At 35.0% G+C, this 16116-nt stretch overlaps 2 protein-coding genes across 3 annotated transcripts; both read left to right on the top strand.

Moving 5' to 3' along the window:
• Positions 1–1556: 1556 nt before the first annotated feature.
• On the top strand, positions 1557–7153 carry LOC125475104 (eyes absent homolog). Of its 2 annotated transcripts, none has more exons than XM_048579468.1 (6): positions 1557–1715; positions 2087–2376; positions 2459–2626; positions 3521–3614; positions 5370–5561; positions 6652–6868. In XM_048579468.1, the coding sequence occupies exons 2-6, from the start codon at positions 2143–2145 to the stop codon at positions 6729–6731; spliced, it is 768 nt and encodes a 255-aa protein (XP_048435425.1). In that variant the 5' UTR covers positions 1557–1715; positions 2087–2142; the 3' UTR covers positions 6732–6868. The 2 variants fall into 2 exon arrangements, with proteins under 2 accessions (XP_048435425.1, XP_048435424.1); XM_048579467.1 differs by having other exon boundaries at positions 1558–1715; positions 6645–7153.
• Positions 7154–9430: 2277 nt separating this feature from the next.
• Positions 9431–12559, top strand: LOC125475103 (plant intracellular Ras-group-related LRR protein 5-like). The gene is made up of 3 exons (XM_048579466.1): positions 9431–10286; positions 10812–11728; positions 12040–12559. The coding sequence occupies exons 1-3, from the start codon at positions 9665–9667 to the stop codon at positions 12187–12189; spliced, it is 1689 nt and encodes a 562-aa protein (XP_048435423.1). The 5' UTR covers positions 9431–9664; the 3' UTR covers positions 12190–12559.
• Positions 12560–16116: the final 3557 nt, after the last annotated feature.

Raw genomic sequence — 16116 nt, 5'->3', positions numbered from 1 at the left:
ATCATCTTAATAGTTGTTAATACTACAGCCTAATGATACTATTATTTACTTGTAAATGAGAGTTTTAAGTTCAAATTTTGGAAATGACGAGTTCGCAACTCATTTATTCCTCTCTTTCTTGATGTATATATATCATTGTATGAAAAAAAAAAAAATGAGTACTTTGATCAGGTCCAAAAATTTGAGTTGTTATTCGGATTGTGATGCTTTAAAAAAAAAAAAAAAACAGCTTATTTAAAAAAATCTAGAATATCAAATATGTTTGATAAAACAAAAAAAAAAGTAATTTTTTTTAAACTGATGTCAATGAAAATAGAAAAGCATTGAAAAACAGAAGCAAGATCTATTATGCTTCTTAAAAAAAGTACTTTTTTAAAGCATAGTGATCGGTGCCCATTTAGTGAAATTTTCAAATGACAAATATGCCCTCACATATTTTACAAAATCAATCTTTGCCCGTACATTATTCTCTTTGACAATTATTACATCACATTAAATACCATATCTTTTTTAGTCATTTAACATATTCATAACATTTTATATGAAAGTTTACCAAACATTCAGACACTTTTTTTTTTGTTGTTAAAAGCACTTCTACAAAAAAAAAGTTAATCAAACACTCAACAACTTTATTTTACAGCAGTTTATTCTCATAACACAATATAAATAGTTTTTTTTTTTTTTTAAAGCATAGCAATACCAAACTAACCCTAAATTTCTTGATTTATGCATCTTTACTCAAATTTTTAGTTTGAATATTTAAATATAGATATCTATCTACTTTCAATAAAAATAGTTTAATATATATATATGTCATATATATGATACCTATATAATATATTATATGTTGTTAAAATACATTTTACCTGTCATATAAGTATATATGAAAAATAAATAAAACTTTATCTACCTATCATTCATAAAAATAGTTCAAAGAAATTTCATCTTTCATAGATTTACAAATAGAGACATACATGCTAATACATGTAGTACCTACAAAATAGATTAGTTAACACATAAGTAAAAGATAATCTTATAAATAAAGGAATATTTATCACAATTTAATAAGAAGATAATAAAAATAAGTTGATATAGATAATTAGGTGAGTGGACCTAATCTAACAAAGTGGACAAAGCACAATAATGACTCACAAAACCGAACTTATATCAAGTTTCCTCTAAAAAAGTTAGGAAGAATTTTGAACAAACAAAAATAAAACAGTAGCCACTTAGTACTACGGTCTAGTGATATTACTCTTCACTAGGTCTTACGTTCAATTATCACCAAATGCAAATTTGAACCACATTATTATTAGCCCATTATGAGGCTAAGACCACTCCCTTCCCTTAGTGTAGATAATATTGTCTGTTAAAAAAAAAGGGTAAATTGAAAGAAATAGCAATGCCTAGTAAGTGGCCTTTTACCACAGTGGTGAAAAAGAGTTGAGCCCTTGCATGATGGCATCAAATCCCGTTGATGACTAATCTAACACCTCATCTAACAAAATCTATATAAAAATAAAAAAATAAAAAATCAATGCCTAGGGTTATAGTCAGAACCTTTTAGCATTCAGCCCAAGCTGGACTCGGGCTTAAAGAATAGGATTGAGTGAGATCCGTCTGCACTCTGAAGCCCAAACGACACTTCGTTCTTCTTCTTCTTGTTTCTAAATTTTGCGTTCCCAGTCCTACTGACCTGTAGCCTCCACCTCCAGGTAAGAATCTCAACTTTTGTCTTTCATCCTTAATCTGTTGCTGTTTGATTGTGTTGAGCAGATTTTGGCTGTACCAAGTTTAGGATAAGCAAACACAAGAACGTTTGATTGTGTTTGATTGCCCTTCCCTATTTATTTATTGTTATTTAATACAGAACCCTCTTCTGGGTACCATTGATTCGATTGCACTCTGACAAAGTATCTCCATTTATGTCTTTGGTTGATTAAATATTAAATAACATCAAGCTTTGTACTTTTTAGTCGGTTGATATGTAGGTTGAGAAATCCATGGATGACATGACAAGTTTGTATGCTTTTGAATCAAAATTGTGTTGATTGGTTAATAATTATATGTAAATGTCTGGTTGTAGAACTCTCCAGGCTGGAAACTATAAACTAGCTCCTTAGAATTGACAGGAACAAGAAAATGGGTGAAAGTACACGTATGGAAAAGGGGTTTGCGAAGAGCAGCATTGGTCAGAAGATAAATGTCTATATTTGGGATATGGATGAAACTCTTATCCTGCTCAAGTCTTTGTTGAACGGAACATACGCAGAGGTTTTCAACGGTTCCAAGAATATACAAGAGGGTGTTGAAATTGGGAAGATGTGGGAGAAGCACATTCTTAGTTTGTGCGACGATCATTTCTTTTATGAACAAGTAAGTTTAGAACTTCATTTACAAATACACATATTCGTATGCATGTTCTTTATTTGAATTTGAATTTTTGCATGCTATGTAGATTGAGAACTGCAATAAACCCTCTCTCGATGCCTTGAGCCAATACGATGATGGGCAGAATCTTTCTGATTATGATTTCGACAAAGATGGATTTGGTACTCCACATGATGATGACAACAATAGGAAACTTGCTTATAGGCACCGAGTCATAGCCCATAGGTACAAACAGGTGTGTAAATGCAGGCATTTTGCAAAAAGAATTTTTCTTTTATTTACATTGTTATGCTTTTACTTGTCAGTTGGTGTATGCATTGGTAATTGTCTCAAACGCTTACACAGCATCGAGGCAGGCCTGTTGGTTTCAGGATTGCAGTTATTTGGAGTGGGCTGTTCTAGCCATGATAGAGATGCACTGGTTTCTTTGGTGCAAATCTGTTTTGGCACATGATCAGCATGAGCAATATTTATTATTCTAATCTATCGTAGAATATGTAGTTGGTCAGAAAGGCATTTAAATTTGCTAGGAACTGGCTCTAGGATGTGACAGAACTCCAAAAAGAGAAACAGCATCAGCATTACTCATAATGTACTCCGTATGCTGTAATAAGCTTCAAACTTCTTCTTTCTTAAGAAGTTCATTGTAAAATTTAAATAAAGAAAAATGCATGTTCCTTTCTTTGAAGATTCCTTGTCAAATGGGTGTATGGAAAACATTGTATGATCTTATCTGTTACCTGTATCATCTTCTTTCAAACACTCGAGGGACGAATGAATCAGATAATTAACTTAATCATGATGGCATTCTATATTTGAATGTGACTAAGCTTGACCACCACAGTCTTACAGAATTTGGCTCTGCATGGCTGGCTCCTGATGGATTTGCTATCTTGGGCTTATAAATAGCAATCTAAACTATTCTCTTATTAAGACATTTGATGTGGGAAAGTTATATTGAGCTTGCATCATACTGATTTGACATCTGTTCTTATTATTCATTTGTATGGAGAACTAATATGCTTTTGTTTTCTGCTTAAGAAAGTTACATCCACTTTTGTAAACTATTTTGGATGTTTTAACATTAGACCTATTTGTAGAAAAGCTCAAATGGTTTCTATTATTTCAGGGTTTGCGCAGTTTTCTTAATCAAGAGATGATAAAAGAATTGGATGAGTTGTATGATACGACTGATAAATATACAGATAGATGGCTCTCCTCAGGTATTTGCGAATGTGCTATCTTTTGTTTTCTTTCTTTTCCGATCATTGTTCATCCAGCCTACATGCCTCTGGTTCAACTTCCTTCTCTTCCTAATGATGAGTTTGGCCTTTCTTCCAGTATTCTGGATTGCAATACATAGATGCTTTTCCAAAATCAAGCGAAAGCTATCTGATAGCATAAAAACAGAATAATTGTTCTATTAAATGATACCTGCAAAACCATTTCTAAGCAAGATGAGATTAATATTAAGTAGGTTGGTCTAAGTTTTCTAATTTTATGCTACTGATAAATCCCGAGAAGACATGCAAAAATATTTAGAATACTTTCTGTGAATGAAAATTTCAAATACAAACATTGTAAGGTTTATTAGAAAGTCATCATAATAGTTTACAACTCATTGCTCCCATTGCCATAGAACGTGAACACTTAACAGTTATTCCACTTCAAGCCACAGTGATTGCACTGGCGCAAAATGCAAAATGAATTTACTGTGTTGAGGAATGTGTTTCCATTAATATCAGATAAGGTTTTTGAGTAATAAGTTTGTGGTATAAGAACCTCATCTATGATCATCCGAATTGCTGAACAAATAAAGATAATAAACTGGTAAACTACTCAATACAGATTGTATGACCATATGTCTACCACCTCTAGACAAGAAAATCCGCTTCGAACCATCCAATCTCTTCTCTACTCCTTCCACCACCGAATCCCAAAAAGGAAAAGACCTCTGATTAACCCCAAAGGAAGCCAAAGGTATTTCAATTTCCAACCCACTTCACACACTAACCCAGCAGCCAACACTTCTATTTTATTCTCTTGAGAATTTATTTCCATCCTAAGCATTTCGCCTTGTTAATTTTCAAGCCAGACAATGCACAAAATTTCCAACACTGCGAACAAATTGCCCCAGTTTTATTCCCCCTCTTCAAAAGAAAGAAATTGGTTTAGTCTCTGCAACTGGAAATGAGAAACTGCAATCCTTTCCCTATCCATATGTAACCCTTCTACCAGTCCCCACTTCTTTACCCTAGCCATTAATCTACTCAAAATATTCTCTCAACTTAATGTGATATGATGGAAAGCATCTAAATATGAAAGAAGAGATACCAATACTTTGATGGTTTACGAAAGTTGATGGCATGTCACCCTTTTTTGTATGGAAGTAGCTTTTGGAATGACCTTCCTGTGCCTATTAGATAGTAATTGTTTGGTAAACATTCTTTTTTATGATAGGTTGAGGATACAGAAAATATTCTACCATCACAAATAATATTGGCCTTGTTTGTCTCTGAGGGTTGGAATGGAATGGATAACCTTCCAAATTCAGTTATATTGAAGGTAGAGGAGAAAGATTTTTCATGTTGAGGGGATTAGAAGGGGATTAGACATGAAGGAAACCTCTTCCTTCTAATCCTACCGTTTTGGGAGCGATTGGAATGGATAAGTTTTGTTTATGAGTAATCCATCTTTTTCCTCCAAGTTGGACACAATTTTTTCGTTTCTTCCTTCAGCATACCTTGGAAATAGTGGTTTGTTCATTGCAATCAAATCCTCTATATTAAACGAGACCCATATTTTACTTTGCTTCCCTTCCTCGATATCCAATCCAACTCTCAGCACCCTCTGGTAATCTAAAAAGCCAGTTTGCTCTGTGTGATGTTAGAAATATAGTGTGTTAACTTTGTTCTCTTTCATTCTTAAACATTGTCCAATAGTTGCTCAGTAATCATCTTCCTCCTATGCTAATGTAGCACGTGTATTCTTGGAGGAAGAGTGTTCTGCTCGGCACAATGACTCATCTCTTGTGGCTTCTGATGGGATCAATGAACCTTCCGCTTCTAAGTATCAACATATTAATCTTTTAGTGACGTCTGGATCATTAATCCCCAGCCTTGTAAAATGCTTGCTCTTTCGACTTGACAATATGATAACACATGAAAATGGTTAGTATTCCTCATCACTTTTATGATTACAAACTTTTTATTATTGGCATTTGTGACCCTCGTTTTTCATTGTTTTCTGAATCCTTATCAATTTGGTAACACATGAAAATGGTTAATAATCATTATCACTTTTATGTTTACGTTACTCACTTATACTGTAACCTGTGCATTCTGTGCTCCATTGTGCATCAGTAACACAATTGAGAGCCTCAAAGTACACTGATTTCGCACGTTTCATGCTACTCCGGGCTCATTAATTAGAAAACATAAAACTTAAAGACCGAAGTTGTGTTAGAATATTAGACAGTCTGTGCTCTATTGTGCATTAGTAACACAATAAGCACTTTCATTCCTTTTTTTCATGTAAGTTAGATGTGTGAACTATTGTGTCACCGGAGGTCACAGTAACTTCTCTCTTTATTTTTTATTCCATAATTATCCCTTAATCGTACTTAGTTACTGACTGGAAATGCAACCTCCCTTAGTAGTCTGGTAAATCTCCACTTGTGTGGTGGCAGATACTTTTAAGACCAAATCCTACTTCAGTCTAACCAGCTTGAAAACATTTTGAACATGGATTCGTTCAATTTTTTTGGTTAAGTACTTGGAAAGAGAATTTTAAGATGCAACTGTTTTATATTCAATTTTTGTTGATCGGAATCAGGATTCCAGGCAACCAACTTTTAGAGTTTAGCCCAAATACAACCATATGGCATGAAGAACTGTCAAAATACTTGGGACGATTCTAGCACCAGATCACACCAACACTTACATACTATAGAACAGACTCAACTAAATTCTCTAGAAAGATGCAGTTGATATTCAATATTTTATAGTCAGTGTCAAGTATCAGCATAATGCCCAGTAGTGCAGTTAAACTTTATGGAAATTCTTTTGGAAAACTTGATTTGAAGTAATGAATATGCAACAAACTCCTCACTGTTACAAAGGTTATTATATTTTGGTTTTTGTCTTGGATTCCGATGACTGCCGAATAGATTGTTTGATGCATTTGTGGGGGATATAACATGTTATTCATAAGTTGTGAGGACATATACTGACGAATCTATTATTTTTCTGAAGTATATAGTTCCTGGGAAGTGGGAAAACTACAATGCTTTGAGCAGATCAAATCGCGTTTTAACAGCCCAAATGCCCGCTTCTGCGTAATTGGGGATGGATGGGAGGAGTGTGAAGCAGCACAAGCAATGCGATGGCCATTTGTTAAGATTGATATGCAACCGGACAGCGCTCACAGGTTTCCGGGCCTCACGTCCAAGACACTCGGATTCTACTTTTCTGTTGTATATGGGAGTTCCGACGATGAAGATGAGAAAGAGTAGAACTCACAGGATTTGCAAGATGTTATATCTACCTGTACATAAAACCAGACCACCATTGTGGAATCATGGCTTAAACAAATGGTATCAATCTACTCGGTTAGGTGAAGAAAAACTCCTCAGAAGCCAAATTGACTATTAGTTTTTGTAATATTTTATGATGTGATAAAGTTGCCGAGAAATGTATGGTCGCGTACCCTTGGATTTGATATCAAAGGTGGAGCACAAATGAATTTGTTTTTAATGTTTTAATCCAATCATCGATATCAAATCAAATGTTGGGTGGTCATGGGATCAAAAGAACGGGACTCTGATCATATGACTTGATCACTACGAATTTTGCAGATTTCTTTTGAGTGAAAGAAAGTAATTATTTTATTTTGATAGATACTGTTAAAGTGGGACGAAAATTGAGTTTTAGTAGGTAAACATTACAATTTTTTAGTTTCAATGTGATCAAAATCGAGTTCTATGAGACATGGCCGAAAAATAAGCTTCTAAAATAAGCTGATAATTAATGATACGAGGTAATCCTATAAAATAAGATCGCATTGATATGGCTTGTGTATATCATTCATGATTAAACAACCATCTAAACATCCATATGATTTGCAACAAGTCATTACATTTAATTCCTCTTACAAGGATTATCTACATTTATTTAATCTACATTCATATGATTTAGGCTACTTATTGTGTAGTTTAGCCGAACTCTTCTTCGCCTTAGTGTAAAAATATCGATGTACTCAAAAAAAAATTTCTACTGAGCTACAAGCCACTTGCCAGATTGTTACATTTTATAAAATTAATTAGAGAATGATCCCCGGTTTTTTCTTTGTGCTGTGCTATGGTAATTCTCCGTCTTGCAAGGTTTGCTCATTAAGAGTATTATATTCCTTGTTAATTGTGAACTCGTTTGGAAGTGCTTTAAAATGATTGAAAGCGTTTTTGTTAAAAATGTTTTTTGAACCGATCCTAGGTAAAAATGCAAGTAAATCTTGAAAAAACGTTTAAGTGCTTCTTGGAAGTAGCACATAACTAATGCTTCTTCTTTTGGAACCCAAAAACATTTATCTAAAAGCACTTTCAATCATTTTAAAATCACTTCCAAACCAACTATTATATGGAACCTCTACGATTGATGAATTGTGTTGTATATATTTTAAGAGGCAGGATCCTCGCCGAATCATCTTTGGGAGGGTCCCGGGGATCCTCCAATCACATCCGTTCATTGTATATCGTGCGGCCAATTTTTGTCAAGTACTATTTATATTCAATTTTTAAATAAAAAAATTTACAATGATTTCTGACCGCACGATGTACGATGAACGGATGTGATTGAAGGATTTTTAAAATTCTTATAAAGCGAATCCACCGAGGATCCTTCTGGATATTTTAATAAACTTCCGTTTAATCTAAAAACAAAAATAAAACAAAAAGTCAATGAACGATAAGTTTAATAAAATAAAATAAAAGGAAGAAAGAGAAACAAGAACACTAATAACAATATTTGGGAATTCAACTAGTAGGCCAGCCAAGCAAAATCCTTGTAAGAAACGAAACCTTGTATACAGGTGCATCGATGTGCATCATGCATGATGCCTTGTAAAGGTCAAAATCGTCCTTTTACCAAAAATTAACGTCATCAACTTCATTAGCATATTTTAATTTCAATTAATAGACCTTGACCTTTTGAGCAGCTGTACAAGGAGCCGCACTTATCCCTTTCGAAATTTCAACCCTTCTTTATATCTTTTAAATATAGTAAGAAAATATACAAAATATCCATACCAATCCAATTCAGTCCAATCCCTTTGATTTTATCCCATTTGTTCTTTTCATGGGGAAAATCTTTATTCATAACTTGAACTTGTAATCGACATGATAATATAATAAAAAATTCATGTCACAAATAGATATTTAAAAAAAAAAAAAAACTAATAAAAATGGTTTGAAAATTTTGAACTTTAATGATAAGGACAAAATAAAGGTAAAGTGAATAGTACCATGATTGACTTTTTAGTGTAAAAATGTGATTTTTCGTCAAAGTGATCAGTACCAGAAACTTTTCGTTAAAGTTCCCTTTTTTAAAAGCACTTTTAGACAACCGCTTATTACTACAGTCGAGTGACATTTCTCTTCACTTGTAAGTGAGATGTCTTAGGTTTGATTCTCGTCAAAGCCGAATTTTAATCACATTATTACAAGTTTATTATAAGGTTTAGCATACTCCTCTACCCCTTTAATAGAGATAATATCGTTTGTTAAAAATAAAAAAATAAAAAAACACTTTCAAACAGGTGTCCAATCTTGGAGAGTCGAGAGTTGGACTTTCGCATCTCTTCAAACTCACCTATACTTGACGAGAGGCCAATGGGGTGGCTCACAGATTGGCAAGAGTGGGATTGTCTCTAGAACAACAAGTGATGTGGTTTGAAGAACTTCCTGATATAATCATTGATTTTTTAGTAGGATATTACTGTTATGTAATTTTAGTGCATGACATTTTTTTTCCCTTCGATCAAAAGAATATCCCTAATAAAAAATTTTACCAAGACTTAATTACACGTATTCTGCCAATCATATCAATGAATATCGTACTTTAAAAAAAAAAAAACGATATTGAATTAAGGAAACGGAAAAGAGTGAAGTTGTTAAATTACATTAAGAAAAGAAATAGGAAATAAAATAAAAGAAAGTTCTAGAAGGAAATGAGCAAATGGTTCCCCTGTTTTATATGGGATAAAATAACAGAGAGAGCCCATGGAATCAAACGGATATTCAAAACTTGCCAATTACCTTGTTTTCTTGCCAAGCACTCTCCAAAGTCTTCCCCCCAAACCATTAGCCATGGGTGCCAAACCCAAGCTCAAGGAAGAACCACCATGCCCTGCCCTTGCAGAAACAGTTGAAGAAATCATGAAGCTCTACAAGTCACTGCCACCGAGGCCCTCCATTGAAGAGGTCGAAGCAGCCTTGTCCGTCCTCGAAACAGTGGCCAACGAGGAGCAAGCGAAGCTCGAGGAGATATCGAAGCTAGAGAAACCGAAAGACGTTCCCCAAGAACTCTTCCATGTGTTGCAGAAGTCGAAGAAGACCATGGTTTTGTTTCAGAGCCACGAGCAGAGGAAAGAGGCTTCTTATGTGGTTGAGACTGACAAGTTGTTTCACACCTTTGATGATCTTATCCAGAGAGCTTCCGGGTTGCTTTCGGGTGATGTTCCAAGTCAGAATCATGTTGATTTCAGTGACCCGGTTGAGAAAGTTGGGAGGGAAGCTGTGATCCGTGATCAAAGTTTGGTGAAGAAGAAGAAGATGGGATATGAAGAAGATGAGAAAGAGGGCTTTAAGGGTTTGGTGAGGAGTGCTTCCACTCTTTCTTCAGGTCAGCCTCTTAAATTCTTCAATTTTATTTCAGAATTTTTTGGTGATCAGAGGATTAAGTCAATTGGGAACTAAAATTTTCTTTTTCCGTTGATGTTTTCGATTTGAAAGCGTACTATATCTGCTAAGGTTATCTGATCTTTGTGTTGTATTAGTTAGCCATGAGTCTGATTAGTTTAAGACCTGTTAATCAATAAGATGTTCATGTTTTAATCAACCTCTAATCATGAAGATTTTATATTAGTATTTTCTTGTTCTGTCTTCTAAGTTTCGGTCCTATGAGAAGGCTTGATTGTAGCAACGGTCGTTGAGCTTTACCCCGAGTTTAGTTTTGGTCCCTGAACTCGTATATTAGTTGTTAGGGTTCTCCAGCTTAACCCTGTGTTACACCGTTGGTCCTTTTCACTAACTCCGTCTATTTTTCAATCAAGAGATTGTTTAGCTATCTCCTAACTGTTACTGCAGAAAGTTGTGTAACTTAAAGTAGCTATGTGACATTTCTTCAAATGTTTTGATGTCGTTATAGGTGTCGTGGACGCTGGAAAGTTAAGCCTAATGAAGGTCGCAGCTGTGATTGAAAACACCGCTAAAAGTGGAGAAGTAGTTCTTGATCTTGGAGGAAAGTTAGTAGATCAAATGGAGTGGCTTCCTGTATCCCTTGGGAAGTTATCAGATGTAACTGAATTGAACTTGTCTGAAAACCGAATCATGGCTCTTCCGCCCACCATCGATGGCCTTAAAGCCTTGACAAAGCTTGACATTCACTCAAACCAGCTGGTAAACCTTCCAGAGTCATTTGGTGAGTTGAGCAATCTCACTGATCTTGACCTCCATGCAAACATGTTGAAATCTCTGCCGGCCTCTTTCGGGAACTTGATTAACCTCCTTTACCTCGATTTGAGTTCGAACAAGTTCACCCATTTGCCCGATACAGTTGGGAAATTGGCCAGTTTAAAGTTACTGAATGTTGAAACAAATGAGCTTCAGGAATTGCCTTACACAATTGGATCCTGCACATCAATTGTTGAGCTACATTTGGATTTCAACGAGCTAAGAGCTCTTCCAGAGGCAGTTGGAAAGATCGAAAGCTTAGAGGTTCTTACACTTCACTATAACAGAATCAAATCGTTGCCAACAACAATTGGTAATCTGAACAACCTCAAGGAGCTTGACATTAGCTTCAACGAACTCGAATCCATACCCGAAAACTTGTGCTTTGCAGTGAACCTCAAGAAGCTGAATGTGGCAAACAACTTTGCAGACCTGAGAGCCTTGCCGCGGTCCATTGGTAATCTTGAGTTGCTTGAAGAGTTGGATATCAGTGATGATCAGATCAGAACTTTACCAAACTCCTTCAAAATGTTGTCGAAACTGAGAGCTTTTCGCGCCGATGAGACACCTATGGAAGTTCCACCAAGAGAAGTGATAAAACTGGGTGCCCAGGTAACGCTAACGCTATATAAGAAACTTTCAGTTAGTTTTGTATATATTATCTTGAGAATGAATCTCTCATTTATGGAAGTACTGACCGTGCATGAACTTATAAGTAAGTTGGGCTACTTCTCATGTTTCCAATTAGTTTTATGATGTAACCCAACTTACTTCATGATATCAGAGCAAGTTGTCTCATGTGAAACCCAACAGCAACACGTGCTCCATTTCATCCGGTTTCTAATTGTTATGGTGGAACGTCAACTTTATTTATATTCCTTTGATGTAATAAACGCTCATTCAATTTGTTTGTTCATCACCAGGCTGTTGTGAAGTACATGGCAGATCTTGAGGCCAAGAGAGAGAGTGCTGCTTTTCAAGCATTGAAGCAGAAGAATAAGAAGAAGAAGGGATTTTGGTTCTGGTTTTGCTCAAAACTTTGCTCCATTGGTGGTAATTCTGCCAACAACTAGCAAGTAATTATTTGAATTTTTTTTTTATTTCGAAATGATAACCACACATTATTTTTTTTCTATTAAACATTTTCGTTTATTTTTAGCATCGAATTGAATAAATCAAATAGAAACAATAAATAACATTAAACAGAAATGCGCGGAAGAAAAAAAGAATAATGTGTGGATATCATTATGCTGTGTTACATTTCCTTGCCTTTGAAAAAATTGTGCCACAAGTCTCTATTGTACATATTTAATTCAGTCCAACCAAAATAATTGCAATTGTTACTTGTGGTTTTGTTTGGTCCAGCAAGTGGGTTGAGAGAGAAATGTAGCTCATAATCCTGTTATGCAAATAATAAGTTAATAACTTCAATTTTTGAGCTAATCTTATTCATGCAAATATGGATCTATCTATCTACAGTTTTTGTTTTGTTAGGAGAGGTGTTGTATTAAAATACCGTGACGAGATTTTGAATGCGATCTCTAAGTAGGTTTATGTGGTAGTATTGGTTTTCTGAGGGAAGATAATGTTATCCAACAGATTTATGGAAAGGGTGATGCTATCTATACATCTACTTTTACCTCTTACACACCTCTCTCAACATCAAATGAATTGAAGAAGATCAATTAACAAAAAATTTAACAAGGGTGTTTGAGAAGTGAAAATTAGGGGTGGGCACGGTGCGGTTCGGTGTGGTTCCACCATTAAATTGGAACCGAAACCAAAATATATTAACGGTTCGATTTGGTGCGGTTCCACTTAAATTTATTACTAGAACATTACGGTTCGGTCTACACCGGTTCCGATTCGGTTCTTGCCGGTTTACGGTTCCTAATAATAAATTATTTGAACACCAAATCATTATGCATTCAAATACATCTTCTAAAAATGATTACATAAAGTTGCATACAACACATCTTTTTTAATGCAAATGTCTTTGTTAGTGGCACCAAGTCAACAAAAATAGACAACTAAAATACATATGCACTGGTCAATCAGTCAACAAACAAAAAAATGATGAAGCAAATTGCAGATTTTCAGACTTCAGAGAGCAAGCAAGAAGCAGCAGCTCCTGTACACAATTTTTCAACCTATTATACCATGACATGTGTGTGTATATATAATTTATTTATTTATTATTAATAAAACGGTTCGGTTCGGTTCGGCCGGTTCTTGGTCATTCGAAACCGGAACCGGAACCGGTTTGAACGGTTCGGTTCGGTTTTTCACTCAAAGTTGACTTTTCCGGTCAACACGGTTTTTTTCGGTTTTTTTTCTTACGGTTCGATGCGGTTTTGCGGTTTGGCGGTTTTTATGCCCACCCCTAGTGAAAATAGGTGTGTGAACCAAAAACCTATTAATAGATAAGAACACATTCCAACTAACTTCCAAAAAAATATAAAGTTGAATCAAATTAGAACTAGTAACTAATCCTAGCATCAGCAACAACCGATTTTATTACGAGATAGCTCATAATGTTCATATCAATTTCTTATGTGCTTCGGCATCTAACATTGGATGAACCTCATACAATAATTGTCCTAACTTTACCGCATCTTATGTTACATTTATTCTGAAACAATCACAAAATCTTTCTTGGCCCTTATGGAAATACATAGTTGACGTTTACTGTAGTAAACAACTCTTTAAAAACATCATTTTGTTTGAGAAAACTGTTATTAGCACTCCAAAAATATCATTCTACACTCTTCACATGTGTATTTATATTTCTAATCATAAAAAATTTGAAATACCAAATGAAAATTTTAAAATGCTAATTGTAATTTTCTTGTTTGAAAATATTTTCTAATACGGTGGGCTCAGTCAATTCTGCGTGAGCAGTAAGCTGCTTATGTTTTACTTTTTGTTGTTCGACCAAGAATGTTTCTAAGTGTGTTCATTTATTAGAGGTCCCTATTTATTATTCTTCAAATCAGATAAATATATGGAAATGTAGAGTATATTGATTAGACAGACATTTACATTACATGGAATCCGGGTTTTCTTTATGAGGATTCTGAAAATTGGTAAATTGTATCCTTTCATTGTATATTATGAGATCAGAAATTATTTAAATTTTTTTTATTTAAAATTAAATACAAATAATACCTGACTAAAACTGATCTCACAATATACGATGAACAGATACAATTTAAAAATCATCGAAATTCTCACCAAAAAGATTTGGAGAGATGATCATGTTGGCATTCGATGTGCGTTATCTAGACGATAAACTGACAGCAGGGAAGATTACTTGGATCATCTTTTGTTGCTTTGACTACCATCATCTTTTGTTGCTTTGACTACCACATTCAGAAATGATTAATTGCTTGAAATGTCTTCTTATTTGTCAGCAGAGAAGATTACTTGGATCATCTTTTGTTGCTTTGACTACCACATTCAGAAACCATCTTCTAATTAGACCCCAAATATTGACTTGTTTGGTTTCCTTTCCTTTAAATTACACCAAAAAAAGGGTAGTCAACTCTTGATTCAAAATAACCATTTCAACCCTTGAGTCGTACTGCCCTCTATAGCGGGGCTTTTTTTTTTTTTTTTTTCTTTTCTGTTAAATGATAGATTTTGTTAAATTAGGTGTTAGATTAGTTAACCATGGAGTTTGAACCCATGTTGTCATGCAAGGTGTCAAACAATAGATTTTGTTAGATTAGTTAATAATAAAGTTTGAACCCACGCCATTATGTAAGGTGTCAAACAATAGATTTTGTTAAATTAAGTGTTAGATTAGCTACTAATAGGGTTTGAACTCACGCCGTCATATAAGGGGCGTAACATTTTTCCACCACTGTAGTAAATGACCATTTACCTTTAGTGGTTCTCTTTGTTCATGATTTAAGGAACCGCTAGACCTCATTACTGATTTCTTCCTGAAGAGTGTACCGGTACTTTGATGGTTGTTTCAGTCTTGTTGTTTTGCTTCCGTGAATTGGCTTGTTCTTTTAAGCAATAAAATTCTTTACCATTTCAATTCAAAAAAAAAGAAAAAAAAAAAAAAGGAACCATATTCACCATTCTTTGAGACCATTATCAGTTTGCAATAACCAAACTCACAAGGCACAACTCCCTCTCCAATAGTTTGTCACTCCGTATTCCTTCATAATCCAAACACTGCTTCTTTTGCCAAAAAATGAACCTAAATACGTAGAGACTCGCAAGACCTGACTTTCAACTGTGCTTTGTTAGCAAAGCAATGTTGGAGAACAGTTTAAAACCCCAATGCTTTTTGGGTTCAACTGTTGAAGGCTCGATTACTTCCTAATTTCTGATTTCATAAAGGCATCAAGGGGCTCGCACCCTTCTTGGGCTTGGAGTAGCCTATTAGAAGGTGGAAAAATTATTGAAAGGGGGGCAAAATGGCAGATTGGAAATGGGCAGTGTGTTAAAATATGGAGCGACAATTGGCTCCCCACGCCTATTACTTCTTGTCCGAAACCAACTACGATCATTGTGGGGCCGATTCCCACAATGGTGGTGTCTCTAATTGACTCTACTTCCCTCTCTTGGAGATTGAATGAAATTGAGCATTTTGTTTCTCAGGAGGATGCTTGTTTGATTAAGTATATCCCGTTGTATGGTCATTTGGAGGAGGACAAGAGATTCTGGCCTTGGACTAAAAGATGGGAATTATTCAGTAAAAAGTGGTTATAATTGGACGAATTCCCACTCTTTTTCGTCGAGTCGAGTATCAAAGCATTCATCTCATCAAATTGATAACAAGGTTTGGAAATTGATATGGAACATCAGAGCGGTACCAAAGGTGAACAATTTTCTATGGAGAGCAATAACAAATGCCATACCTACGAAGCTTTCTCTTTTTTGTCGTAAGGTTGCCTGAAACCCTCTTTGTCCTTTTTGTAAGAAGTTTGAGGAATCTATCGAACACATCATGCTTTTATGCCCTTGGGTGATGTGTGTTTGGT

This window comes from the organism of the source record quoted next, unplaced genomic scaffold, assembly GCF_019419815.1.
Source record: "Pyrus x bretschneideri cultivar Hongxiangsu unplaced genomic scaffold, Pyrus_bretschneideri_v1 Contig136, whole genome shotgun sequence".
Taxonomy (NCBI): Eukaryota; Viridiplantae; Streptophyta; class Magnoliopsida; order Rosales; family Rosaceae; genus Pyrus; species Pyrus x bretschneideri.
This window is presented reverse-complemented; position numbering and strand designations above follow the sequence as displayed.